Raw genomic sequence first — 27,387 nt, 5'->3', positions numbered from 1 at the left:
GTATGGCTTGGTGTGGCCAGAACTCTGCACTGAGTTCTAAAGGTGGCCCAAAAATTGAGAGGAACAAGGGGAAAGGGGAAAGGTTCAGGGCAAGCAGCTTTAGGGGACAATGGAATGTTAGGTTTCATATATAGTTTTCATTTGGATGAACATCTTTGCAGGAAAGACAGAGGTTCTAATGTAAATTCAATAGAAATCTGTTTTTTCTTTATTTCTGATACAGTCTCATAATGTTAAGTCCCATTTAGTATGTCAGCCCACGACCTCTCAGGCTCCCGCAGCACCGAGACAAAGAACCGTCTTCTGTCTGTGGCGTCTGTCAACTGACCAGTCGAGAACACATCTTACCGGGATGAACTGCTCCAGGCGGCCTTGGGGAAAGATGCCGTAGAGCTTTGGCCCAAGCGCCCTCTCTGCAAGAATGGCAAACATAACGCTCTCCAGAACCATGGCCTCGGCCCCCTAAAACAGACAGCAACACACCGGATGTTTACTGAGGGCTGACTACGTGCAGGCCCCACAAGCGCTTCCACCCCCAGCATCCCTACCATCGGGCGCTACCAGCACCACCCCCACTTTAAATACGAAGAAACAGAGGTCAGCATCTTGTAATCTGCAGGATCCGCGCTTGCAACCATCACACTATACTGATGAGATTGAAAAGTCAAGTTTAACTGAGTCACTGATTCCAAAAATAGAACAGTGTCTATTGGTATTTTCTTGCTTGCATTTATTTTAAAACTTCTCTGAGTTCCACCCATGACATCTTCCCAAAGGCCACCAATATGCTGTCCATTCTGGTCAGCACAGAGCAGGAGTGCACCGGCCACAGGGGCCTTCTGCCCCCAAACCGATCCTTAAGGGCGACTGACAGACCTGGGCCTGTTTTTTGGGTCCAAAGAGCACCCTGGCATGGAGCATTCACGGGATCTATGCTCTGCTCTTCCCAATCTTCTCCCTGCTGCCGTTTTAATGTTTGCCTCTTGCCAAAACCCAATGATGCTCATATGCTATCTTCAGTCCTAATAACCCATGTGGGATCTAGAATCATCCTGCCTTCAAAAACTATCTTTTAGCGGTGCCTGGGTGGCTCAGTCAGTTAAGCGTCAGGTCATGATCTCAGGGTCCTGGGATCGAGCCCCGCATCGGGCTCCCTGCTTAGTGGGGAGTCTGCTTCTCCCTCTCCCTCTGCCTCTCCCCCTGCTTGTGTTCTCTCTCTCTCTCTGAAATAAAATCTTAAAAAAAAAAACAAAACTATCTTTTGGTCTCAGTTCAAATTCACTCCTTAGTACTTTGCCATTAAACAGCAAATTAGCCTCTAGGCCACTGTGTCTGAGGAGGGGCCGGCAAGTGTAGCTAGAAAATGCTTTCAGGTAATCCTTATTCACCCCTTGTTAAGAAATGCGCCCTGGGGACTATGATCCCGCAGAAACACTGCCCAAAGTGAAACAGCTCTTTAAACTCAGGTTATAAACTCAGGTTATAAAAACACACGCAGGGTGCCTGGATGGCTCAGTCATTAGCCGTCTGCCTTTTAGCTCAGGTCGTGATCCCAGGGTCCTGGGATCAAGCCCTGAATGGGGCTCCCTGCTCAGCGGGGAGTCTGCTTCTCCCGCTCCCCCTGCTTGTGCTCCCCCTCCTTTCTCTCAAATAAATAAAATCTAAAAAACAAAACCAAAAAAACCACACACGCAACAGGACCTACTCAGGCAATGACAGGATGCTAAAGTTACAGAGAAGAAAACAGAGAAGTTACTTTTCCAAAGGACATGGAACCACATTAGAGGAAAAAGTAATTTGGTCACTCTCACATTTGGGGGAGCAAACAGATTTGCCAGCCGGTGACCTCCCACAATTATAGTTTAGCCACTGTCTTGTGTCACCTACAACTGTGGTCTGACCACCTTGTGAGGCGTAATTTTATTTACTCATTTGCAGTTTTTTTTTTTTTTAAGACTTTATTTATTTATTTGACAGAAACACAGCGAGAGAGGGAACACAAGCAGGGGGAGTGGGAGAGGGAGAAGCAGGCTTCCCGCTGAGCAGGGAGCCCGATGCGGGGCTCGATCCCAGGACCCCGGGACCATGACCTGAGCCGAAGGCAGACGCTTAACGACTGAGCCACCCAGGCGTCCCTCATTTGTGGGTTTTTTTTTTTTTTTTAAGATTTTATTTATTTATTTGACAGAGAGAGACACAGCGAGAGAGGGAACACAAGCAGGGGCAGAGGGAGAGGTAGAAGCAGGCTTCCCGCAGAGCAGGGAGCCTGATGCGGGGCTCGATCCCAGGACCCTGAGATCGTAACCTGAGCCGAAGGCAGATACTTAACGACTGAGCCCCCCCAGGCACCCCTCATTTGCAGTTTTGTATCTAGGACTGCTATGAGCTAAACTATGTCCTCCCCAAATTCATGCATTGAAGCCTTAACCCCCAGTGGGATGGTGTCTGGAGATGGGCCTTTAGGAGGTGGTTACGTATAGATGAGGTCACGAGTGCAGGGTGTCCATGTGATCAGCGTCCTTGTATGAAGGGTCCCAGAGAGCCTGCTGTCCCTCCCTCCGTCCCTCCACCACGTGAGGACACAGGGAGAGGGGAGCACCTGCAGGCCAGGAACCCAGCACCCAGACCTCAGACCTCCAGCCTCCAGAAATAAATGTCTGGGCAGCCCCGGGGAGTCCGTTACGGCAGCCTGAGCAGACTAAGACACAGACAGTACAAACGTAGCACTGATCTGTCAGGTCCACAGAGCTGAGAGCAGGTTTGAGAGGAGAACCCCCTGGAGGAGGTACAGTCACTGCTGGCCCCCGTCCAGCACCAGAGACGCCCGCAGAAGAGCGTGCACAGGTCTGCAAGGCGTCTCTCAAACTCTCCACCTGGAACCCGCACGAAGCGAAATGCCGTGGCGAAGGCAGGCTGGGCACGGCGGGACCCCAGGGCTCCAGGGTGTGACAGCAGGCGGGTTGCGCAGCCCTTAGGCAGCTGTACGCCCCCCCCCCCCCACAATTTCAGAGTTCAGTCAGGATTTCTTCCGTCTAGGTATCCAGGTTTCATCACAATTAAAATTTGTTTTTCAGTTTCCCTCCATGTAAAGTGACTAAGCCCAAGGGTATCAGGGTGGGCTCCATATAAAACACATATCTGTGCCCGGTCCTAAAGGGGCCTTCGAGTTTGAAGTTGCAAACTTTATACAGAGGTGAAGCCCCACCGCGTTCCTTCAGGAGGCTTAGCACGCTGGGCGTCGCGTGCACTCAGTACCAAGGCCGTGCCGTTGCGGGGCTGAACACACTGCCCGGAGCCCTCCAGAGCCAAGTCAACCCGTCACCGGGATGGTGGAGAGAAGGTGGACGGAGACTTAAGAGCTTTGCAATTCTCTCTGGCATTTCTCTGAACACCGTAAACAAGAAATCTCTTTGTTCACATGTAATACTGCAGTTCAGCATTTATTCCCAGTAGGGAGGAAGGGGAGCTGCGTGTGGAGGAAAGAATTCGGAGGAAGAAAAGAAGGAAAACACTTAAGAAAGACGGACAGGTTAAGAAGCAAGAAAAATGGAGAGGTTAAGAGGGATAGTAGGTAATCTTAGAATGAGTGCATCAACTACTGGAAGCCTTTCTGTAACTACCAGGTCTCCAAACACCTTCCTGCTTGCTATTTAAGGAAGCCGGCACAGTAAAGAACAGGGCGGGACCCGCACGCCCCAGTCCTCTGCCCCAGCAAGCCCGGGCACAGCCACCGGCCACCCAACCGCAGCTGGTCGCACTTCCTGGGGACAGAAGGTCCTACCTCCACTTGAAACGATTTACTTTGGATTCAGAAACATTCATATATATTTAGCCCAAAAATATTTACTGGAGGTCCCCTATGTGCCTGGCACTGTGTTAAGCCCCGGGGAAACAAGAACAAGACACGACCCAGGGACCCCCTTCCAGAGCGAGAAGCAGACAAGAATGCACAAGGCCAGCGCAGGCTGCGATAACTGCGGGGACAGGACGGGGCAGGGCGGATTGGGGTGGCTGCTTCTAAGGAGATGGTGACACAGACACCTGAGGGGTGAGAAGCAAGCACATTCAGGGACCTGGGAGACCCCCTCCCCCAGCGGAGCAGAGCTATCAGGGAAGAAGAGGACAAAATGAGCTCAGAGAAGCCGGGAGGTCTGGGCCAGCCATGAAGTCCTCAGCACACCCACAGCGTCTAAGGCTGACGCATGGCCACCGAAGAGGAACCCGCACAGAGCCTGAGCGCTCCCAGTGACTGTCCCCACAGGAAGGAGCCCATTTTACACAGCAAGCTATCCAGCACACCCAACCCCTAAAACAAACTTACATGCTCACCACTGTGCAAGACTTTCTAGTATTTTTAGCCTATTTCATTTTAAAAAGCAGCAAAAATGCTGACATTTCACATGCCCTTCGAGGTTTTACAACCCACCACGTGAAGCCCTGATTCAGATGGGGGCAGGAGGGCGGCCTCGAGGGTGAAGGCGAGAGCTGTGCCGGCTGCCCAGGGGAAACATGGGAGAAGGGTAAGGTGGCCGCTGGGTCCGGCAATGCGGAAGTCCTTGGTGTGACCAGATGGGGCAGGGGACAGGCGGGCAGGGGGGAACAGCGAATGGAAGAGGGAGGGGGACTGCTGGGGAGGCAGAGGTGTGCAGAATGACAATTTACTTTACCTACACAGTTGTATTTCTTTATAAAAATTAAAATCCTGTAATAAGAATATCGAGATTATGAACTTTTGGAGAAGACAGAATAACATTTCTGTGATATTCTTGCCAAAAATATATAACCTCATTCCAGTCACAAGAAAAGGTGAGACGAACCTATACTAAGGGAACATTCTATGAAATAACTGATCCATGTGCTTAACAAGCCTCGGGACTGGAAGTTAACATGGAGGCAGATGGAACAGACGAGGGAGGACAAACAGCATACGCCGCGTGGGGCCTCGGCTACACCCTGGAACAGGACAAGAGAGCGTCAGTGGAAAAACCTGGGAAAGTCAAATAAGGCCTGCAGCTTAGCTGCTATTATTGTGCTGGCGTTGATCAGGGCTGTGCAAGGTGTTAGTGACAGAGGGACTGGGGAGGGGGTGCAGGGGAGCTCTCTGTACTAGTTCTGCCAACTTCCTGTACGTCTACAATTCTTCTGAAATAAAAAGTTAAAAATAAATAAATGTATACAAGAAAGACTGAAATCAAGCAATATAACAAAATCAATAACTAATTCTGTGCAGTGGGGTAAGGGTGTTTATTATGTTATTCTGTGCTGTCCCAAACATTCAACACTTTTTTCCAAGAAAAAAAGAAATCCTGCTACAGAGAGGGAGCAGATGCGGGCAAGGCTGGCAAGCTCTGTCCCCTGTGAGGGACAGCAGCAATACGCCCGTGGACAGGGGGAGAGGAGAGAGGAGACCTGGAGTCAGGAGCACAAGGGAAGGACCAGCCTGTGGAAAGGCTCCCGGGCTGGAAGTGGGAAGATGAGGGCCGAGATCACAGCAGCCGGGCAGGGAGGGGCCCGGTCAGGAAGGCGAGCCTCCCAGACAGGCCGGTAGTCCTCCCGACCATGGGGTTTCCCTCTAATGATGCCCAGTTGCTCGGGTACGGGCCCAGAGAGGGCAAGGTGACCGGGTTCAAGACCAAGCCAGATCTTCACCGAACCAGGGTAGCTCTCAGGAGGGTTTTCAACAGAGGAGAAATGGTTTGGAAGCAGGAATGAGGAAAACCAAGAAGACATCCCTTCCCCCCCCCCCCCCCCCCCCCGCCAAGTACCAGGATGTGATGGGAAAACATCCTCCCTTAGGGAGCTGCAGGGGAGGGGTCTCTGGGACAGTGAGGCTGTAGAGAGGCCAGTTAGCACAGGACACATTCAGAAGAGAGGGGACAAAGACTGCAGACAAAGGCCAGCCATCCAAAGGGGCTCAAAGAACATCGTGGACTGAGGAGAGGAAGGGACAAGGAGTGTGTGCACCAGCAGGCAAGGGGCAGACTGTTCCAGAGTTGTGCACGAGTTCTGGCTGCAGCCAGCATTCGACAATTCTATCAGCGCCCCACTGGATAGTGGGCTTGATAGCCACAGCGAGACAGCAAGAGGCGGCGAGGTCCTGCCCTGAGCATGGACCCTCTCAAGAACAGGAGGCAGACACGAATCGCATCACGCTGAAAACTTATAGCCAGAGGAAGTACAGAGGACAGACAGATGGTGCTCGGGGTGAGGGCATGAAACAGAGACATACACCTAGTCGAGAGGGCAGGAGGGCTCCGTGGGGAAGCAACCCTTGAGTGAGGTCCTAATTACAAGCAGAAGTGCAGGTGGGAAAGTTGGGAGCATTCCAACTGGAAGGAACAGCATCTGCGAAGAAAACCACACAGCTTAGGACAACGTGGCTGGAGAGCGAGAATGGGGAAGGACACCAGAGAGAATGGAAAGCCCCGCAGGGTCAGACCAGGGGCAGCTGGCCTGGGGCACAGGGAGCGCTGACGGATGTCAGGCCACAGGCTGACCTGATCAGAGGAGCAGCTGGGCAGGAGTGGAAGTAGAGCCCCCAGAGGAGACGGGGGCAGCCTGGCCTAGGGAGGTGGGTGGTACTGAAGGGGACGAGCATACAGACCCAGGGTAGAGCCCACAGGGAAACAATGGGCTCATGGTTCGGATACAGGGTGACAGAGAGGAGGGTGTCGGAGGGCCTCCTGGCTTTCCATCTGCAGAGAAAGGAGACACTGAGGTTCCTCGGAGGGGGTGGGGTGGAGACCATGTGTTCAGCCTTGGACCTGGCGACACGGCCCAGGGAAGGTGGGGGGCGGACGGCGCAGAGGGGCAGCACGGGAAGAGGGCCTCGGGCAAGTTGTGGAGCACTTCAGACAACAGGAGGTCAGGCCCAGAAAGGAGCCGAGGAGGGGAAGAGAACGTTTCAGAAAGGGCAGGGGGAAGCCAAGTTAACCAGAACTGAGAACGCGCTGTGGGTCTGGCATCGCGGAGGCCCCCGTGGCCCAGCCTTGTCGACCACCAGGACACACACAGGCCTATACACCGAGGACTCAGGCTGGTGGAAAACATGTCCATCGCTTCCCACCCGGTGGCGTCTGTCAGTGCCACCCAGAGCACACGTTCTAGATCCACCAGACCGGGGTCTCCAGAGCAGGGTGCACCATGAACAATCCACCGACACGTGAGGGGGAAACATTAGTACTTTTATTCCTTTATGATCTCACCTCTTTTTAATTCCTATTTCCCGACAATTTCAATAGTCTACAGCGAGGAAAACCAGTGTACCTATGTCTGCGTTGGGGGGGGTGGTGCATACACTGGGCCAGTGTGCTCGAAGGTGGTTTAGCCCTGGCATGTGGACATCACTGCGCTAGACTCCCCACTTCTGAGCCTCAAAGAGGGACCAGGTGGACACATCAGTGCTCTTGACCTCAAGCTCTTCTGAACATAAGCATTTCAGAGAGGGGCCCTTCTGACCAGGGGCCGGCGGGTGGGAAAAGGCACTCCTGCTCACCCGGGCCACGCCGGCTTCGGTGTCACGCGGACAGAAGGAGGGGGTCAGAGGCACAGCACCCGAGCCAGGTTGCCTCCACGTCCTGTCACGCACAAGCGCTCCCTAAACCGCCTTCTCTCGGCACCCCAAATGCTGTTTAGATTGCCATAAGGACACCACACGTCCGCTGCCTACATTCAGCAGGAACTAAAAATAGCCAGGCACGCTCGTTCTTACGGAGGAGGCTCCCCGCGTGGCAAGAGCCCATCCTCTGAGAATCGGCTCGGCCCCTCTGGGGGCAGCGAGCAAATTGGCACCACGAACACCGCTTACAACCTCAGACAGATGCAGAACGGACTTAATTACTTACTTGAAATTCATTTTCTTTCTGAGCTTGTTCGGATCCCTCTTTATTACAGGACCTCTACGAATGAGAAAAAGCAAACACTTCTGGTAAGATGGGGAACACCAAACACACACTAACTTTGCAACCACCACAACAGTCAAGGTTTACAAAACATCACAGATCTTTAACGAGTGCTCCTCAACCCACGGAAGTCACCAGCGGCAGAGTAAAATGCGCCACCAGTGTCCAGCACTAGGACCAACACCCGAGGAATCGCTTCATTTCTTTACAAGAAAAGGAATGTGCTGTTGACCCCAAACAGCCAGGTACCTTTTCACAATGGCATTGTCGGAGGAAAGTCAATAGGGGGCGCTCTTCCAATCAGGCCTTCCCAAGACAAAGGGTCAAGTGGTCTCCCCAATTTAGCTAGGTGGTCCCTTCAAGTCAACACTATCCTGAGGAAGCTTCCTTCCTGCAAGAACCGGGAGTGTACACACACCCGTGGCAAGTCGCCATGGTCAGCACAGAACGGGGACAGACAAGAAGGCCCCGTGCAGGCAGGAGCCTTGGCACAGGACCCGTGCGACGAGCCTGCCAACTTGCCACTTTCACAGACTAGCCCTGCTCGCTCAGCCTGTCACTGGCTCAATCTGAATTCTTCCTCCACCAAAAAGAGGGTTATGCGAATTTAATGAAGTCCTTACACTTACTTCATATGTTAATATATTAAGGATATTTTTATAGCACTTTCGTCAATGAAACTGCAAATTGTTGGAAACCAGGGATCTAGCAATAACAGCTAGATCCTTAACTACCATAAGCAACTCTCTGGCTACATTCTTTCTTCATGTCACAGATCGTATCTTTTAAAAGCAACCCCCCACCCCAAGTGCTTTAAAAATCTTCATACTATCTTTAATAAGGGGATGGAGAAGAGCAAGTCAGAAACTTTTAAGCATCATGTAAAAATTTTACACTTAAATATTGCCTCTAGAAATGTTGTTATAATTAAACTAGGCTGGCTTAAGCCAGACACACAGAAGGAAGCCCATAAAGGGAATTTTTTAAAAATGTGAAGGTAAAAGATTCTTGAACATCCCATGAAAAACATACCTTTCCATTCCACTGCTTTATCAAAAATACCTGTACCAAGAGTGGAAAGTGTGGACAGGGGAAAAAAATGCCACGTTAAGCAACACCAGCTACGCTAGCGCCATTCAAAGACCCCAGTGCGTTAGGGCAGCGCGCCCATCCCTCCTGCACGGACACACTCCACAGATGCTCTCATGCGCGCTCCGCACAACAGTGCCTGTGCTAGCTTCCTCAGCATAGAGGCAAACAAACATCCATGTTCATGAAGCTATCTGCAAAAGACTTGCACTTATACATATTCAATAACATCTTTAACATCCCGTGAAGTTCATTTGGTACAAAATACAGAAAGCACAAATGGGGGGATATATACTTTCACTTGGGTAATCTGCGTTTCTCTGATGGAAAGATGTTACAGGTTAAATCCCGTTACAATGAAAGCTACAAAAATGAAAACACCCCAGAAATACTTGTAGACTTTTGCTGACGGCTTGGGTGTGTGACGTGGTAACCTCTCGGGAGGAGCAACTGGGTACCACAAAAGCTTCGCTCCTTCCTTAACTCCGAACCACCCCCACGGCTGCGCTGCGACCTCAGACTCAGACTTTCCTTGTCCCCTCTCTCCCCAGTGGCCTACCAGCTCCTCACGAATCGGGCCTCCATCTTTCATTTATGGTTAGTCTTCGCCCAAAGCACCAAGCAATCCTACTGCCCACTACGCTTTTTGTCAGCACGACTAAAGGACCGGCCACGCTGTGGAGCTCAAGGCACAGCCTCCGCCACGGAGCCAGCCAGCTTCGGGCAAACTCGCATCCATGGTCCGAGTCATGGGCAAACTGGCTATGGTATTCATTTGGATGCTGAATGGGGCCAAAATGCCCCCAAAACGTTAAATCCTGTGCTTGTTCTCCCTTAGGAAAGTTAAGAACAAAATGTTCTATAATATGATATATGAAATTTGGATATCCTACTGAAGTTTGTTGTAACGGGATTTGACCTGTACAAAATTCTAAATGACTATGGTTATTCCTATGCTGTTATTATTCGAACTGTATCTTCTTAGGGAGATACAGTAAATGGGTTATTCAGCCAACAGAAGTCCCTTTCCTTTGTCCAATGGTGCTCTCGGAAAGCAAGTCACTTCATCTAAAGTTACAAATTGCCTTAGTTCCCAAGGCCATTCCTTTGTAATACTCACACCAGTGGAAATAAATTCTGTTAAGAATTTCCCCACCCCTGCCCACTCCATTCCACCCCCAAATGAATGCATTACTTATACCATAAGAGCACCATCATGAAGGCAAGATGGACTTCTGCCATATTCAACCCTCTGTTCTGTTTCCTCAGTACAGAATGTTCAGGTTCCCTCAATCCTGTAAACAAGAAGAGTAAGACCAGGAAATCTCAAACCAATTAGACACTCACGAAAAGTGAGAGAAGAGGCCTCATCCTGATAAGCCAACGAGAGACAGACTCACATTGCCAAAAGAGAGGTCAGAGAACTTTTTTGTGCAGAAGGATGGGGAGTAAAATGTATCTTGGAATCTGTGAGATTTTACGTCAGAGGCACAAGTTTATTTGAAGCAGGTATTAAAATATATTGTATAAACATTTAACAGGACTCCAAATTTTTTGCAACTTTTCATGTTAATAAAGACAAGCTGTCATATATAAAATAAAACTAAAATTTTTTACATTAGGAATTTGAATACTGGTTAATATCATGTAATTACTAAAACATTTTGAAGTAAACATTATCATGGTCATTTTTTTTTTTTTAAATCATCTTATATAGATACAGATGGAAACGCTTATGTGATGTCTGGAATATGCTTCAGAATAACTCCAGAGAATGAACAAGGGCGAGGCTGAAGGACTGGTCAGAGGGAAAGACGGATATTGGGGTACCTGGGGCTCATTACACTCTTCTGCTCCACTTCTGTATGTAAATTCCCCATAATAAAGTCTTTTTTAAAAATAAACACAGACGGGGTGCCTTGGTGGCTCAGTCAGTTGAGCGTCTGATTTCAAGCTCAGGTCATGATCCTGGGGTCCTGGGATCGAGCCCCGCATCAGGCTCCCTGCTCAGGGGGAAGCTTGCTTCTCCCTCTGTTTCTGCCACTTCCCCTGCTTGTGTTCTCTCACTTACCCTCTCTCAAATAAATAAAATCTTAAAAAATAAAAATAAAAAATAAAGACTATGGGAAAAACGTACCCTTCATATTCTAGGTTATTAGTTTTTAAAATGTTTTATTTCATGCTCTGAAAAAAAATGAAAATCATTAAATAATAAGACAACTTTAGGGGCTAAAAGGAGAAAATATCACTTGACTGAATTTTGTCTTATATAATTTTAGGATTCAAAAATGTTCTATTTAAAGTTACCCAATATTCGGGGCACCTGGGTGGCTCAGTAGTTAAGCAACTGCCTTCGGCTCAGGTCATGATCTCAGGGTCCTGGGATCGAGCCCCGCATCAGGCTCCCTGCTCCGCGGGAAGCCTGCTTCTCCCTCTCCCACTCCCCCTGCTTGTGTTCCCTCTCTCGCTGTGTCTCTCTCTGTCAAATAAATAAAATCTTGAAAAAAAAATAGTTACCCAATATTCCAAAATATAACAGATTTATTTCTTCTGATTTGTCTAAGCTATTGGGCAGAATAAACTCTTATCATCTGGCCAGTTCTTAATGACAGATTTCTCTAATGACGAGGGAGCTAGTCTTACAACTGAACTACTTTAATAAAGCCACATTTGTGCGCTGAAACAAAGCACACCTCGCTTTCCCTGCAGTCTGTGTATGTGTGGCTGTGCATATAAATAAATCAGTGAAAGTGGCATGAAGTGGCATCCAGCTATTTAATGTCATTTGTAACACTGAAACATTTGTCTAAAAGTATCTTTAAAAGCCCACCACTGCATGAGCTAGCTGCTGGTGGGACAGGCTGGGAAAAGTGTCAAATCAGCTACAAGCAATGACATGTCGTCAACAGTATAATACATTGGAAATGCTGTTTAAGAAATCCAACCATCGTCAATTACAGATACTGTTATATAAAGGAGGAAGTAGTCACTATGCTAAATGTAATGGTGGCCACAGAAATAAAAAGATACAAAAAAGAGTGATAGAAACATGGAGGACAGCTCTTCCCATTAGCCCTTCCTTCTCCACCAAAAACAGAAGCACAAAAAACTACACAGAGCACTCAGCTGGCTTATTTATCTATTTTAAGTAGACTGCACGCCCAACGCGGGGCTTTAACTCAACAGCTCTGAGATCAAAAGTTGCGAGCTCTACCGATTGAAAGAGCCAGGCGGCCCTCACCTGTCTCTTTTAAAGTTTCTGAACAAAAGAGCAAGTTGGTTGTGGCCTTTTAAAAAACACTCTGGGACCCATAAATGAGATATTAAGAAAGAACAATCCAAATGTTAGCTAGACTCAACTTCTAGGACATCTAACAATCTGGTCTAGGAAAATCTGGGATTATCCTCGTGAGTTGAGTCCCAGACTGTCGGTATTTACCTCCAAAACAGGAGGTGTTGTACTATTTGGAACGTTCAGTCACTGTGATGGTCGTCTGGTCCTGGAGTGGCATGGGCTCTTTACTGTGTGGCCTGTGGCTCTGAGGATCCACCCTAAGATCTGACCACACTTGACTCTCTAGGGGTCGACACGGGGGCAGCACCTACCACCCTCCCTGTTCCTGGTAGGGCTCTGTGCCATGCCTCAGGTGAGCTGGGGCAGGGACAGGAGGGACAGTGTGAGAACTCTAGCTCCAGAGAATACACAGTAGTCATGTGGCTCCTTCCATAATCTTCTGCAGTACGTTTTCTTCTCAATGTTACCATGGACCCTAACCTTCCTTCTCCCTGATTTCTATGAAAACATTCTGTATTTATTGCTTTTTTTGGTCTCTTACAGCATTTTCTGAAAAAATATTTTACAGAACACGTTAAAATGTAAGATCACAATGTAATGATTTAAAGTATAGCTGGGGGCGCTGAGCTGGTTCAGTCGGTGAAGCGTGCCACTGATCTCGGGGTCTCGAGTTCGAGCTCCACGTTGGACGTAATGATTACTTAAAAATAAAATCTTTTAAAAAAAAGTAAAGTATAGCTTATGTGATTCTCTAAAGAGCAGATACGACTTACAATAACTTAAACAGACAAACGATTTTTAACATTTAATGGTCTTCTCTAGAGCATCTTCGATTACCTTGAAGAACATTCTAAAACAATTTGATCCTCTGAACTCTGCAAAGTTCAATGATGTGCTTCATTAACAGAAGACTAGAAGTTTTAAGAGGCTCTAGGAAGACATAAACCAGAAGAAAGGCTCCTTCCAGGACCTTCTCAAAATTTATGTCTAATCTCTGCCCCAAGGCCCCCAAGGCTTCAAGTGCATTAGTCATGAGCACCCCAAGGGCTGACCTGCAAGCAACATGTTTCCAGGAAGAGTGGCCTGGCTTCTCTAGCCTGTGTGTGCCTCCACGCTGGACCAGCACTGCTGACCCTCGGGGTACGGGGAGGATACCAACTGATAAGCACTAAGAAGAGAGTTTGTTTCTAACTCGGACCAAAATATCAATACACTATGGTGTTCCCTTAACGCTGAAAGTAGTATGAAGGAAGAAGCAGCTAAATACCTCAAGTGAATTTTGAGGCCCATAAATTTCTAAAATTACCAAATCATTTTCTACTGAGGAAACAGAAGAAAGGGACTGGATTTGCCTTGGATCAAAAAGAAAAACAAAACAAAACAAAACAAAAACCAAAGGAAAACCCAAAACCAAAAAGTGATATATTCGTTACATATCATTCTGAAATCTTAATTGCTATACTCTTGCGAGCACAGCACAAACTGTAGCTGGTGCTACTTAACAAAAGCATTACAATTTTCTTTTTAAAAAGCATTTCTTGAAACCAAGGACTAAAAGAAAGAAATTAAAGCTGTAGAGAATGCTCCAACTTCAGAGGACTCATACTATACCGTGAATCGTGTCTGTCACCTGGAAACCAGAGTGCTCCAGGCACGATCGCATGGACAGCCTGCGGCAGAGAACACATGCACAGACAGCTAAAGTGGTACATTCCCCCCAAGTGCCCTTCACGCCACCCAACACAAAGACATTCCTTCCCCGGACGGGTGGGCTGCAGTCACACCATCGTTCCAGGGACCAGAAATCTGTATTGGCTTCATGCTATAAATCCCAAACATTTAAGACCAGCAAGACAAAGACACTTTGCATATGTCAAAATTAGACACAGTAGTCTGCCATTTATTTAGTTATGAAAAGAAGGCACCAAAGCAGGTATGGAAGGGCCGCAGATAGTGATTTGGCGACTATCTCTCGAGTATTAACTGAAGAAATACTAGGTTAGACCAAATGGGAACACATAATACGAGAATGATGTGTTACTTCTGGGAGGGAAGTTGACTACCTTAGGAATAGATAAAATTACACCACATTTAAAGTCCAAGGGGATTTTTTTTAAAACGCAGAGTAAACAAAACAACTTAAACTCATGATGATCCTAACACGATGAGAAAAAATGCACAGAGTTCACAGTACTCAGTTACCAGGGACATGTGCTCTCCCCAGGCTCTTGGGACAAAGCAGGGCTCTTCGTGAGGGAGCATGAATCAGACGGTCTCTGCAATGTTTGTAAGCAGTCAATTTCTCAGTCGCTGATAGTTCAGTATGAGCTACCTATGGGCTGTTCGCATATTGTCTGGTTCCCTTATGTTAGGGTGCTTTAATTTATATTTAAACTGGGATTAAGAGAAAACAGGGAAGATGACATTTTGCTTTCTGGATTTAAAACAGACCATGTCCCAGACTGCACTCTTTTGAGTCATGAATACATATCTGCGTTGTGCTTTGATGCCTTTAATTTTATTATGGTTAGTACTCAAACAAGCACTAATATTAGCCTTCTATTGCTCAAAGAACACACAAAAACATTTTCCCAGACAACACTTGAGAGATCTTTGATGTGTTTTATAGACATTCATGCCTGTGAGACCGTTCAAAACGGTGAGGCCAAATCTCTCCATTCATGCACAGAAGGAACTGGCTCAACACAGAGTCACTGTTCTGACAGAGGAAGGGACAAAGCAATCCTCTGAGACTTGCGCCAACTGGCACAGGTTACATTGAATGAACAATACGTACTGACATTTGTGTCTTCCACAATTCATGATAAATAAGCAAACGGGTTATTTGTAATCAGCCAAACTTGCTGCTTTGATAAGTCTGCTACTGGACGTTGCGGAGCTCATGTTCCTTCCCGTATCAGAAAGGAAAAAAACCAAGTTACATTTATAGCTTGCATTATCGTTTCAAGCTCTCTTCTAGCAATCACATCTCTTTCCACGTGGCAAAGGCTGAACTAGTACTTCTCACCTTCTCGAAACTGTCCTACTGTGCCTAGGGGTGATTCTGCAGGGGAATTCTGCATCCGTCATCTGTGCAACTAAAGAAACTAACCCTCCCCGTTAAAATGAAGGTTGGGCCATGTGAAACAGACCCTGAACTGTATCGGCAGGTACTTCTTTAAGATCAGACGGGTATTTTGATGTTTATAGTGTTGTATGTTGTAACGGGCTGGGAGAGAACGAAGTTCGGGGACAGAAACTGCCGGCTTTCTGCCCCGTAGCCTGGAGTGGACAGCACGGAGGAGCAGTATCTCACTGCCATGGCCTCAGCCAAAAGCTGAGCAACATCTAATTATCTTCAACCAAGTCACTTGTAAAGGACTGTAAATGTAAATCAAAGAAATATTTCTCCTTAACATTTGATCCTCAGAGGTAAGGGAAGGAAAGGACAGAACTCGACTACTCTAGCGTGTCATTAAGCAAAACAGCAAGACCGTCTGAGAAGATACACAGGTCTATCATTACCCGTAGTTGTCAGTTAACATTTTTTAAAGAAGGAGCTTATCCTGACCCACCCTAAAGCATGCTACAGCAGCATTTATACGGCCGCTTTCGGGGATCCCAGTTTATCTGGACAGTGCACATACATGCATAGGGACATGTGTGCTTTCCCCACAGGGAGAGTACAGACGGAGAAAGTATAACATCTGAGTGGTATTATGTTTCTGTTTTTAATCCATTCATTTATGAAAGTAACGGGATTTATTATTTGGGCGGGCTCTAGATTTGCTCAGCCACATCTCTCAATGCATGCAAATCCTAACAAATCACTATCACTCTGGCAACATTTTTTTTGTTGTGGTGGTGGGAACAGAAGCCTCATGGCAGACTCTGTCTGTCTGTCCCTCTGCTGTAGGCCAGATTCATTCCAAAGAGCTGGTCAGCAATATGAGTGAACTCACACCCAGCAACAAAAATCACAGATCCTTTAAGTCGGACTTGGGAATATCTGAAAAGGCACTGAAGTCTGTGGTGAGATCCCCGGCCCAGCGCTGGGAGAGCTCAGCTTTGCCGGCACCTGCTGGCAGGGGCCACCTGGCTCGTGCCTTACGGACTCCATGTCTGCAGCGACGGCCTTCTCTCTCCCGCGGCCACTTCTCAGAGCGCCCCAGTCTGGTTCCCCTCCGCCTGCTGTCAAGGTATTCAAATGACCCACAGTTTACAATGGCCATTCATGCCTAAAGTTCCACCTGGCAACCAGTGCCCCTGCCGAGCCCTGAAGAACAAAAACCTCAGCCAAAAACCTCTCCAAAACATTTCCATTTGAGGCTGTAGGTCTCATATTTTTACTAAGTTTGAACTGCACAAAAAAAGTGTCCTTGAACTAAGGACTCAACCCACCAAGTATTTATACTAAAACAGATTCCCTCCTCTAAAGCGAAGGAACAGCTTTTTTCCAGCAAAAATGAGACCGCTGTCCAGTAAGTCAATCGTGAGCCTGGAGAACCCGCGGACTGTCCAGTTAGTAAGCTGCTCGTCTCCCGGCAGAGTTTCCGCCCTGCTCGGCAGAGGCAGATTCGGGAATGGCAACTGACATTTGCCTAATAAAAACATAATTAAGAAGCTAAATGTAGAGTGCCCCCCTATGAATTAGACCTAGATGTAAAAACATACTCCATTCTATTAGTTTGGCAAGAATTAATTCCACTTTAAGTGCCTTTAATTATTCTGTTTATTTTTGAGTTACCTAAAAATAAACAGGGACATAGAAATGCTAAAACAAATCCTATTTCCAGGCATTTTTATTACTTGTAAGTACTATAAGGCAGTAATTCTGGACCACTAAAATTTTGAAAAGGACAAAATACTAACTACTGATAGTGAACCTTTATTAGGGGGAGAGTTAACTGCTCAGGGCCAGGCCGTGCCATCGACGGCTTCACCAAGTTACTGTCCAGTAACAGCACGTTCTAGAGCTGTGCTGTCCAGCGCGGCAGCCACCAGGACGTGCGACCATTTCAATGTAAGTTAATTAAAAGTAATTAAAATTTAAAATCCCCACCCTCGGTCACACTCGCCACACTTCAAACGTCTGATAGCCCCCTATGGCTGGTGACCAGCACCCCAAACAGCACAGATCCAGAACAGAATCTGGCGCCTAGTTTAGCCTGGCCCCTGGAGGGGCGCATAGTGCACGTTTAAAATGCCCCTAGTTAAAGTTATGAATACAAACGAAAGCCTCATAAATCAGATTTAAATAATAGTCTGTATCACGTGCAATTCCAGCCGCTGGTTATTAAAGTATTTTAAAAGTGTTGCCCACATGAAAGCACACAAATGAGCAGAAATGGGACTAATGGTTAGAGGATGTAAAAGTCCTCAAAGATAAAATGGCTCAAGCCTGAGCTCATTGAAAGTAGCAAAAGGACATTAACTGGGTTTTTCAAAAACTGTGCTTTGAAAGTGCAACTTGATTAAATGAAAAACCCAACTGCATGGCCAACACAAGAACCCTGTTGCTTGTGTACCATTGCTAAGGGGTCAGAGTCAGGGTCAGCTGTGTGTTCCTCATCACAAAGTGGCCTCAGGTTTCCTGGGCAAAGGGCACATGGCTTCCAACACTCAGATCCTGAGCACTTCACAGCCTGGCAAGGCCAAGGAAAACTATCCAACAAAAAGGCTCAGTCACATTATGACACAGAGTGCCAGCTTTAACTTTGATATTTCTGAACATTAAAATCGAATTATCGTAGACATGGGCATAATCTGCCCTTCAGATTGAGCTGAGACTAGTCTCTTAAAACATTAAGTCAGAAAACTATTCTCCATTTCATGAAGATCAAAATGGGCCCTTCCGAAGAAGATTTAAATGGATATTAAAATTCTACCATAGAAAGATATCAAACAAACATTTGTATATGTGGTCAGTAAAATGGTAAATTCATGGTATAAATAGAAAAAAAAAATCCAGATATTTGGGATCTCCTACAATTGATAAAGACAATTCAATAAATAAGGCACTTTAATTGAAAATTAGATTCAATATGTAAAAATTTAGAAAGATTATGAGTCTAACAAATTCAACATTTTAAAGAAATCTCAAAGGGAGGTAGTTAATAAATTCAGCTCCACTGAGATTATATTTTGTCCACGGGGCTCCCCTGTGCCCTGTAAAACCTTTATGATCATGTTATTAAAAACAATACCTTTTCCACATTAGAATTTTACAACCTAGGTCTGAGCTAAAAATTTCAATGTGTGGAAAATCCAAGCATCATAACCACTACTAAAGATTTAACCAACATCATACTTTTCTCTGGATATAAAGCTGAGAATATTTGTACTGCCTTACTAATAAATTATAAGCAAAAACAGGAATTCAGAACATAACAGGATATAAGCAAAAAACCCAGTTGTGCAGCCCAATTAAAATAAAAGCAATATGTAAAAATAGCTTTAATAACCACCACTACAGTATTTAAAATCTCTTCCCAGGTAATTTAGCAGAGAGGATGAAAACTGTTCACAGGGCCCTCCCGTCCCCACGCAGCCTACGGACTCACCATCTTTAAAATCGCCCCGTAGAGCCGCAGGAGCACCTTCCGAGGCTCGTCACCAATGGTGGCCACGGTGTCGGGAAAGGAGCACTGGAACAGCATGTTACTGAGGCCACCTCTGTTGGAAGTCAAAGGACAGTAAGCGTCAGTATGTTGAAGGTCAGCTAAACCGCCCTTCTTGGACAACTACAGATAAGACGTCAGGGTCCCACAGGAACTACTCCCATCGAAGTCTCCATCTACTCTCAGGATACCTGGGATATACACGATGAGCTCCATGGTGTTTGGATCAATTCCAGAGTCACATTAAAAACCAGCAAATTCCCGGGGCGCCTGGGTGGCTCAGTCGTTAAGCATCTGCCTTCGGCTCAGTCATGATCCCAGGTTCCTGGGATCGAGCCCCGCATCAGGCTCCCTGCTTGGCGGGAAGCCTGCTTCTCCCTCTCCCACTCCCCCTGCTTGTGTTCCTGCTCTCACTATCTCTCTCTCTTTGTGAAATAAATAAATAAAATCTTTAAAAAAAAAAAACAAAACAGGCAAATTCCCTATCTGTTCTTCTTAGCTTAACACTGGAGGTGAGCTCTAAATTGCATGTGTGCACCTGCACAGGGTGCGCCTCCAGAGAACGAGGAGGACAGAAGAGGACCCTGCGCAACCCTGGGGGGGGGGCATCCCAGATGCATTCTTCCAGGCTCATGTTCTTCTAGGATCCAAAACCTCCACGATGTTCCCATAGTGACCTGGTTAAAATCTTGGGGCAGTACTTAACCCACCTCCCCGAGGACCTTCCACTTCAAGTATATATAGCTCCATGTTATTAAAAACATCTCAATCGATTTTGACTAACAGCCTTTTCAAAAAACTTGCAACACTGACTGGTTCTTGAAGCGCTCAGAGGAAATGATAGGAGATCTCAGTACCCTGAACCTTCCACTTTGACGAGGAGAGACAAGAAACAAGTTACAGGGGTCATTTGAACAGGAGAATAAACTGCCTTTGGGACAAATCACCTGCCTGGGTTGGACACGATTAGGTAGAGAGAAAGGGTAGTTAATGGAGAAATCAGAGCTAAATGAAGGAATATGAGATACTGCACAGTCAGGAGCTCCAGACACGAAGCACCTCATCTGCAGCAGACTTCAGAGTCCCTAAATCCTAATCTAGCCAGTGAATCTTCAGGAACTATTACCTAAGCCAAGCACTATGCTGGAAGCTAGGATAATACAAAATTGAACTATGCTCTGCCCTTGCTCTCAAGAAACAGCCTCTCTAATGAAGACAAAGAAGAGAAATCACAGGACAGTCAGTGTCGGAGGCTACACGCTCCACCAAACCGAGTCCACCCCTGACTGTCAGAGGCTTCAGCATCATAGGGCAGTAGGCACGCAACTCTGGGAGAGAAAGTGACCAGGAGATCAAACCACAGCTTTCTAGAAGGACACCCCCCGGTCACAGGAGCCACCAGCTTTTCCCTGCCCCATCCATAACCAGTCCAGTCTAGTCAACTCTCTGGATATAAAGTCCAGTCTCTGGATATAAAGCTGAGAAGGACACCCCCCGGTCACAGGAGCCACCTGTGAGACTAAAATACCAAAGTGAGACTAAAATACACACCTAATTCACACTGTCAGGTACAGGGACGGTGTGACTGCACAGTGATTATGAGCACACACTGACAAGCACTGCCAAGAGCTACAAAAGACAGACCAAGAGATTGTGTGGGGAGAAAAGAGAACAGGGAGAAATTTTTATCTGGAAGTTTGTTAATGTTGGTGTATTAACAGGAGATAACAATTCTGAAAATTCTGCTTCTGTGGCAGACATTCTCCTCCCTTTCCAGGTTTTATCCAGGCAGCAACGTGCCTAGCATGAAGACTATTTACCAGCTGCCTTTACGGGTAGGTGTGCCCGTGTGACCAGGTGCTGACAAACAGAATGTAAAAGGAAGTGTTTATGTGACTTTTGGAAGTCAACTTAAGACATCCTCATGGGCTTTGTCCCTTTCTTCCTGTCCTCTATCCTGTTGTCTGAAACAAGGAGAGGACAGTGTGTCAATCGCGAAGCTCTGGTCTCTGAGCAACAAGTCCACACTTCAGTTCTCGGTTGTGACGTTGGGCCGGGGGTTCCACCCGTTACAAATCTCCTTTGCCGGCCGCTCCCAGTTAGGGTCTGCCATTGGGGGCCCTGGAGGGAGGCTGGAAGGCAGGAAGAAGGAGACAGGCTTGTTGTGTTGTGTCTGAGTACTGGAGTAGCAACAAGGGAACCCCCACTTCCTTCACCAACCCAGAACCAGCCTCACGGCACCTTCTCCAAGATACCAGCTCAGAGGGCTGGGCCCCAGCTGCAGGGGGTGCTCCTCAAGGTCTCAGATGCCAGCAACAGCCAAGCAGTGCCCTCTCCACAGGCGGCAGGGCCCAGCTCCAGGGTCTGATAATCCCCACCTCTTCCCTTGGTCCCCCAGCCCAGGGAAGGGGCTGCTTCCTGCAGTTCTGTGAGCCACTGGGTCCCATTTCTCTCTAATGCCTGTTCACCCAATTCCCTATATTAAATTCTCTATGTTGAAATGTCTAGTGTTGTTTCCACTTCCTTGCCAGTGTCTTGACCGGCACATATGGCCAGAGCTTTAGCACCTTCTTAGATCATGAGAATGAGAGCCACAGCCTAGGAACGGCAGAGCAGCTGGTTGAAAGGAGCCCGCATCTCCATCGAGCCCATGCAGCTGCCATACCTGCCCAGCCTGTCTACTTCCAGGAGGGACATAAATTTCTGTGTTGTTTAAGCCACTGTTACTCTAGAGCTTCTGTTATAAGCAGCTAGATCTAGTACTAATGGATACAGCTTATCACAATCCACTTACTCATGCTCTCCCAGTCTGCAAACTCCTCCTTACCCTTCTACCTAAAAACTACCTACAGTTTAAGAACAAGTTCAAAGTCCAACCTTCTCAAGAAGCTTTTGCCATCTTCCCTACTAGCTCCTTGAAGGCCAGGGTAATGCCTCACTACAATTCTCAAGGCCTAGTGACCCCAAATGGTGGGTGCTCGGTATAGCTTTTCTGAAGATGACAATAACCAGCAGCACTGCTGTCCCACTGAGTCTCTCTTCTCCAAACTCCCTCCTGTTATATTTGTCTTTTAGGTCTGCTGGGTTAGGTTTGGCTCCCTGATTAATTAGACCGTAAGCTCCCTAAGAGATAGTCCTGAGGGAAGGTATCATGATACAAGAAAGACCACTGGCTTCAGAGCCAGGGATTCAAATCCCAGTACTGCCACTTACTAGCTGTGTGATCTTAGGCATATCACTAAACCTTTCTGAGCCTCAAATTCACCCCTCTGTAAAAGAGTTGCACTTTCTTTAGTCATTTTATTTTTCTTGAGTGGGGGGAGGGGCAGAGGGAGAAGGAATCTTTTTTTTTTTTTGAGAAAAGGAGAGGGAGAGAGAATTCCAAGCAGGCTCCACGCCCTGTGTGGGCATCGGGCTCCATCCCACGATCCTGACATCGTGACCTCAGCCAAAATCAAGGATCAGACTGATTCGACTGGGCCGAAATCAAGATCAGACTTAACTGACTGAGCCACCCAGGTGCCCCTCTTTAGTCATTTTAAGAGCTCCCTGGGCTGCAGTGTTCAAAAGGTTAGCTCAGTCCCCCCGCCCCACTCCTGCAGGGCGGATGCTGATGCTGCCTCTCGTTTACAGATGAGAAGACAAGACTGAGCAGGAGAGCGCCGGGCCATGCTAAGCACGTAGTAGGTGCTATGGGAGCCCCACAATCACTAGAGCCTTACATCAGGACTAGTCTGTACAAACGTGCGTAAAACTGATGCCTTGGGTCTCCTGGGGCTGCTGTGACATATGGCCATAAATTTCATGGCTTAAAAAAACACAAATTTATCTTACAGTTCTGGAATTCAGACGCCAGGAAGTAGGTCTTCTGTGGCTAAAATCAAGATGTGGGCAGGGCTGTGCATCCAAAGGATATACCATATTCCAGTAAACACATACAAAATGACTAAAGACAGATTCTGATTGAGCTAATGAATGTCAAAGGACAGTGCTTACTGGGGGGAAAGAGGCATTGGTGTTTCATGGGGACGGAGTTTCAGACCAGGAAGAGGGAAGCGTTCCTGAGATGGATGGTGGTGACGGTTGCAAAACAGTGTGAACATCGGGCGCCTGGGTGGCTCAGTCGTTAAGCGTCTGCCTTCGGCTCAGGTCATGATGCCGGGGTCCTGGGATCGAGCCCCACATCGGGCTCCCTGCTCCGCGGGAAGGCTGCTTCTCCCTCTCCCACTCCCCCGGCTTGTGTTCCCTCTCTCGCTATCTCTCTCTCTGTCAAATAAATACATTTAAAAAATCTTAAAAAAAAAAAAAAGTGTGAACATCCTTAATCCACTGGACTGTACACTTAAAAATGGTTAAAAATAGTAAATTTCATGCTGTGTACATTTTACCACAATGATTTAAAAAAAGGAATGAAATACTGACACGTGCTACAACCATCATGCTCAGTGAAAGAAACCGGTCGCATATTCTATGACTCCATTCATGTGAAATGTCCAAAACAAGGAAATCTGCAGACAGAAAGCAGATCAGTGAGTGCCTAAGGCTGGGAGGAACAGGGCTGGGGACCAGGGTTTCTTTCTGAGATGAGAAAAATGTTCTAAAACTGATTGTGGGATAACAGCTGCCTATACCTGTGAAATCAGATACATATACTTTAAATGGGTGAACTGTATGGTATGTGAACCATATCCCAATAAAGCACTTTTAAAAAAGAAAAATGACTTTTTTCCATAGGTAATGATTTTTTCTTAACCAATTAAAAACTTGAATGTGCGTCTACAGAAACTATGTTTCCCAGATGTAAATAGAAGTCATACTTAAGAATTTTTTCTATAGCTTACTTAAAAGCAATCATGAGTACCTGGGAATCTTCACAAGAGTAAAGACCTCTTTTCCCAAAAGGCAAATCAGCTGTCTACCCCAGTGAAGGAGGAACAGAAAGAACAAGCAACCCAAGGCTCTGGTTTCCCCCAAGCCTCGAAGCACAGGGACGGTGTGGAGGCAAGAGGATGAGAGCAGCCTTGACCTTTCTTCTCAACTCAGTGCAACGCCTCTGGCGCATGGCTTATCAGAAGCGCCCTGCCACACAGGCTCCTGGCTACCAGGCGACAGGACAGGCATCCCATCAGTTAAAAGCCCTCGTTTTCCTTCCTGTCACACACTCTTAAGAGTCCGGTCAACAGCGGGAGCAAACAGATGAGCTACTGTTCTAAGTTGTGTAACTCCATTCAAAGTTTAATCCCGTGCTCCGAGAGAAGGCAGGCGGGCCAGCTCGGCCAGAAACCAGCTCACAACCTGGAAACCCTTCATCTCTTGAATTATCCGTAGCCCCTGTTGCTCAATAGGCTGTAGTGGGAGGAAGTAAACCGCCGGTTATTTTTTAGTGACAAGCAAGATAAATGAAACAAGGTCATTATCCTGGATGACCCAAGCTGTGAGAAACCACCTAGAAAAACGCCAGTTACCAATGAGCCAAACAACATGACTGAGAATAAGAAGATACGTTGGGAAGATACGCCCCAGACATGGAAGCACAACTACAAGGGCCCAGTTTACCACACAGTTTGTCAAGATACCCTCCCAAGTAAAACCCCAGGAACTCCCAAGGATTTCAAACAAGCGGCAGAACAGCTTTTTAAGAAACATACATGTCCTAGTTGAGCTGAGGAGACACGAGATACTCCAGGAAGCACAATATCAAATAAAATGAAACAAACACATGTATTTCACATCGAGCACAGGTCAGCAGCCCGTGGCGGGCACTCACCGGCCCGCGCAGGCCTCCAGTACAGAGCCAGTGGGCTCACCAGCACAAGAAAAGAGCTTTGCGCACACAAATCATTAATTAGATATCAAGATAATCCTTTCCATTTCTCTGGATACCCAGAGAAAAAACCATGCAATAACAAAGCAAAGAACAACCCCCAAGCTGAAGAACTAGGGCTAACGGGTTTCCATGCTGAAGAAAGTCGTTTTAGTGAAAACAAAGCCACACAGCAGCCCCGAGGAGCATTTTGCTGCTTTGGTCATATTCGTGTTCATATTCACAAGCAATAAAGAACTCAGGTGACCTGGGTGTGCTTTTAAGGACTCAGCTAAGTTTTATCAGTTTTACTGGAGCAACTAAAGTAGGCTGCTTGTAATGTGTAGTAAATTATTTGCCTTTCAGATTTTAGAATCCATGTTCCAAAAAATCATGTTAATATGGATCTTAAAGACCCCCAAAATAAAAAAATATAACAAGTTACCCAAATTCTATCATCCAAACATAACCACTTTTGAACATTCTGGGTGGTTTTGTTTCTTTTTTTAAATAGGCTCCATGCCCAAGGTGTGGCTTGAACTCATGACCCTGAGATCAAGAGGTGCATGCTCTACAAACTGAGCCAGCCAGGCGCCCCTAACATTCTGGGTTTTTTAGTTGTTATTTTCCTAAGCTCCTCTTTTCCTACTTCTTTCTTGTTATTAAAATTGGGATCATACTGAACGTATTACTCATAACGTTCCTTTTCCATTTATATTACACGCATTTTCCATCAATTCAGCATTAAAAACACAATTTTTAATCATACACACAATTTCATCTTAAAGACTAAGCATGGTTTAGCCAATGGCCCACTGCTGGAGACAGAGGGCTTTTCCATAACTTTCTACTTCTATTCATAACTCTACAGTATGGACACCCAGTACATCAATCTTTATGCACAATCTGATGAGACGCTTTAGTTACGTTGGTTTTTCTGGGTCAAAGGGCACTAACATTTTTGAATTCTTGCTACCCATTGCCAAAGTGTCCTACAAACAAGCCACACCACTCACTCCTTGCCTGTCAGCACATCAGAACTCCCCTCTCATATTCTTTTATTTTTATTTTTTTAAGATTTATGTATTTGAGAGAGAGACAGAGAGAATGCAGGTGGGGGGGCAAAGGAAGAGGGAATCTCAGACTCCCCGCTGAGTGAGGAGCCGGACGCAGGGCTTGATTTCACAACCCTGAGGATCACGACCTGAGCTAAAACCAAGAGGCAGACATTTAACCAACTGAGCCATCCAGGTGCCCCTGTCTCATATTCTTGACTGACTTATTTAACAACAAAAACCTGAGAGATCAAAATATAATTTTTAAAAACATCAACTGCAGGGCACCCGGGTGGGTCACTCAGTTGGGCATTTGACTCTTGGTTTCAGCTTGGGTTGTGGTCTTGGGGACGTGGGATGGAGCCCTGTGTCAGGCTCCCTGCTCAGCAGGGAGTCTGCCTTCCCTCTCTCTCCCTCTCTCCCCCTCTGCCCCTCCCCCAGCTCGTGCACACACATTCTCCCTCTAAAATGAATAAATCTTTAAAAATTAATAAAGAACATCAAATTGCTAGTGAAGATAACTAAAATTTTTTTAAGTCTACAATATACATGAAGTTATTAACAAAGGCCATGAAATATTTTTAAGTTAAAAAATTGTTGCATTGGAAATATTTATAGGTACATCAATACAGAAAAAATAAATTTATTAAAATACATAATAAAACATGCTAAGAGTTAGCTTTATTTAACTGACTTCTTGGGGGCTGGACCTCGGGTGGCTCAGTTGGTTAAGCGTCTGCCTTTGGCTCAGGTCATGACCCCAGGGTGGTGGGATGAGCTCCGCATTGCATCAGCTCCCTGCTCAGCAGGGACTCTGCTTCTCCCTCTGCCCCTCCCCCTGCTCATGCGCGCTCTCTCTCTCCCTCTCAAATAAATAAAATCTTAAAAAAAAGACTTCTTGGTGACATGCATCAGTGACTCCATGCTAGGTTACTTCAAAACTGATAAATGTCAATCCATTACCCTCCTCATGAAGTCATACAATTAACTGCACTAAACAACAAGAAGAGAAGATCAAACTGGAAAACGTAAAATAGAAGATAATCTAAAATTTTAGTTGACCCAGAAATAGGTCAAAGATACTGTGTCACGGTAGGCAACGTATTGATCAACATTATTAAAAAGAACCTTGGGAAATTCCACAAAATCATTTCAAAACAAAACCACTCCATGTAACACTAAGAACTGGTATTTGACACAACTTCCTCTTCAGAGTTCCTTATGGCAAGACATAGCAGTCATGCCTTCCTTTTTGTTGTTGTTAAAGATTTATTTATTTATTTATTTGACACAGAGAGAGAGACAGCTAGAGAGGGAACACAAGGAGGGGGAGCGGGAGAGGGAGAAGCAGGCTCCTGGCTAAGCAGGGAGCCCGATGTGGGGCTCGATCCCAGGACCCCGAGATCATGACCTGAGCCGAAGGCAGACGCTTAACGACTGAGCCACCCAGGCATCCCAGCAATCGTGCCTTCTTAAGGTGCAAGGACTTCCTCAAATAGAAGCCTAACGGACAACAGGTTCCATATGGTCAAGTACGAACCACAATGTCCCAAAACATACAAGATTATAATTCTTATATGTCAGCTATTCCATTCGAAGTACACCTATCACAAAAAATACTCTA

At 46.5% G+C, this 27,387-nt stretch overlaps 1 protein-coding gene across 3 annotated transcripts in view; it reads right to left on the bottom strand.

Moving 5' to 3' along the window:
• CHKA (choline kinase alpha) overlaps window positions 1–27,387 on the bottom strand; it is a 60,632-nt gene that overhangs the window by 16,524 nt on the left and 16,721 nt on the right. For 2 of the 3 annotated variants that reach the window (XM_078057717.1, XM_078057715.1), the window contains exons 2-4: window positions 18,849–18,960; window positions 7,845–7,898; window positions 349–462 (exon numbers count right to left, since the gene is read on the bottom strand). In XM_078057717.1, coding sequence (XP_077913843.1) covers window positions 349–462; window positions 7,845–7,898; window positions 18,849–18,960 — 280 coding nt within the window. The remainder of the gene's footprint in view (window positions 1–348; window positions 463–7,844; window positions 7,899–18,848; window positions 18,961–27,387) is intronic. The other variant, XM_078057716.1, reaches the window with a different exon arrangement.

Source organism: Halichoerus grypus, chromosome 11 (assembly GCF_964656455.1).
Source record: "Halichoerus grypus chromosome 11, mHalGry1.hap1.1, whole genome shotgun sequence".
In the NCBI taxonomy this organism is placed as follows: Eukaryota; Metazoa; Chordata; class Mammalia; order Carnivora; family Phocidae; genus Halichoerus; species Halichoerus grypus.
Note: the sequence above shows the minus strand (reverse complement) of the source record. Positions and strands in the feature narration are given on the sequence as shown.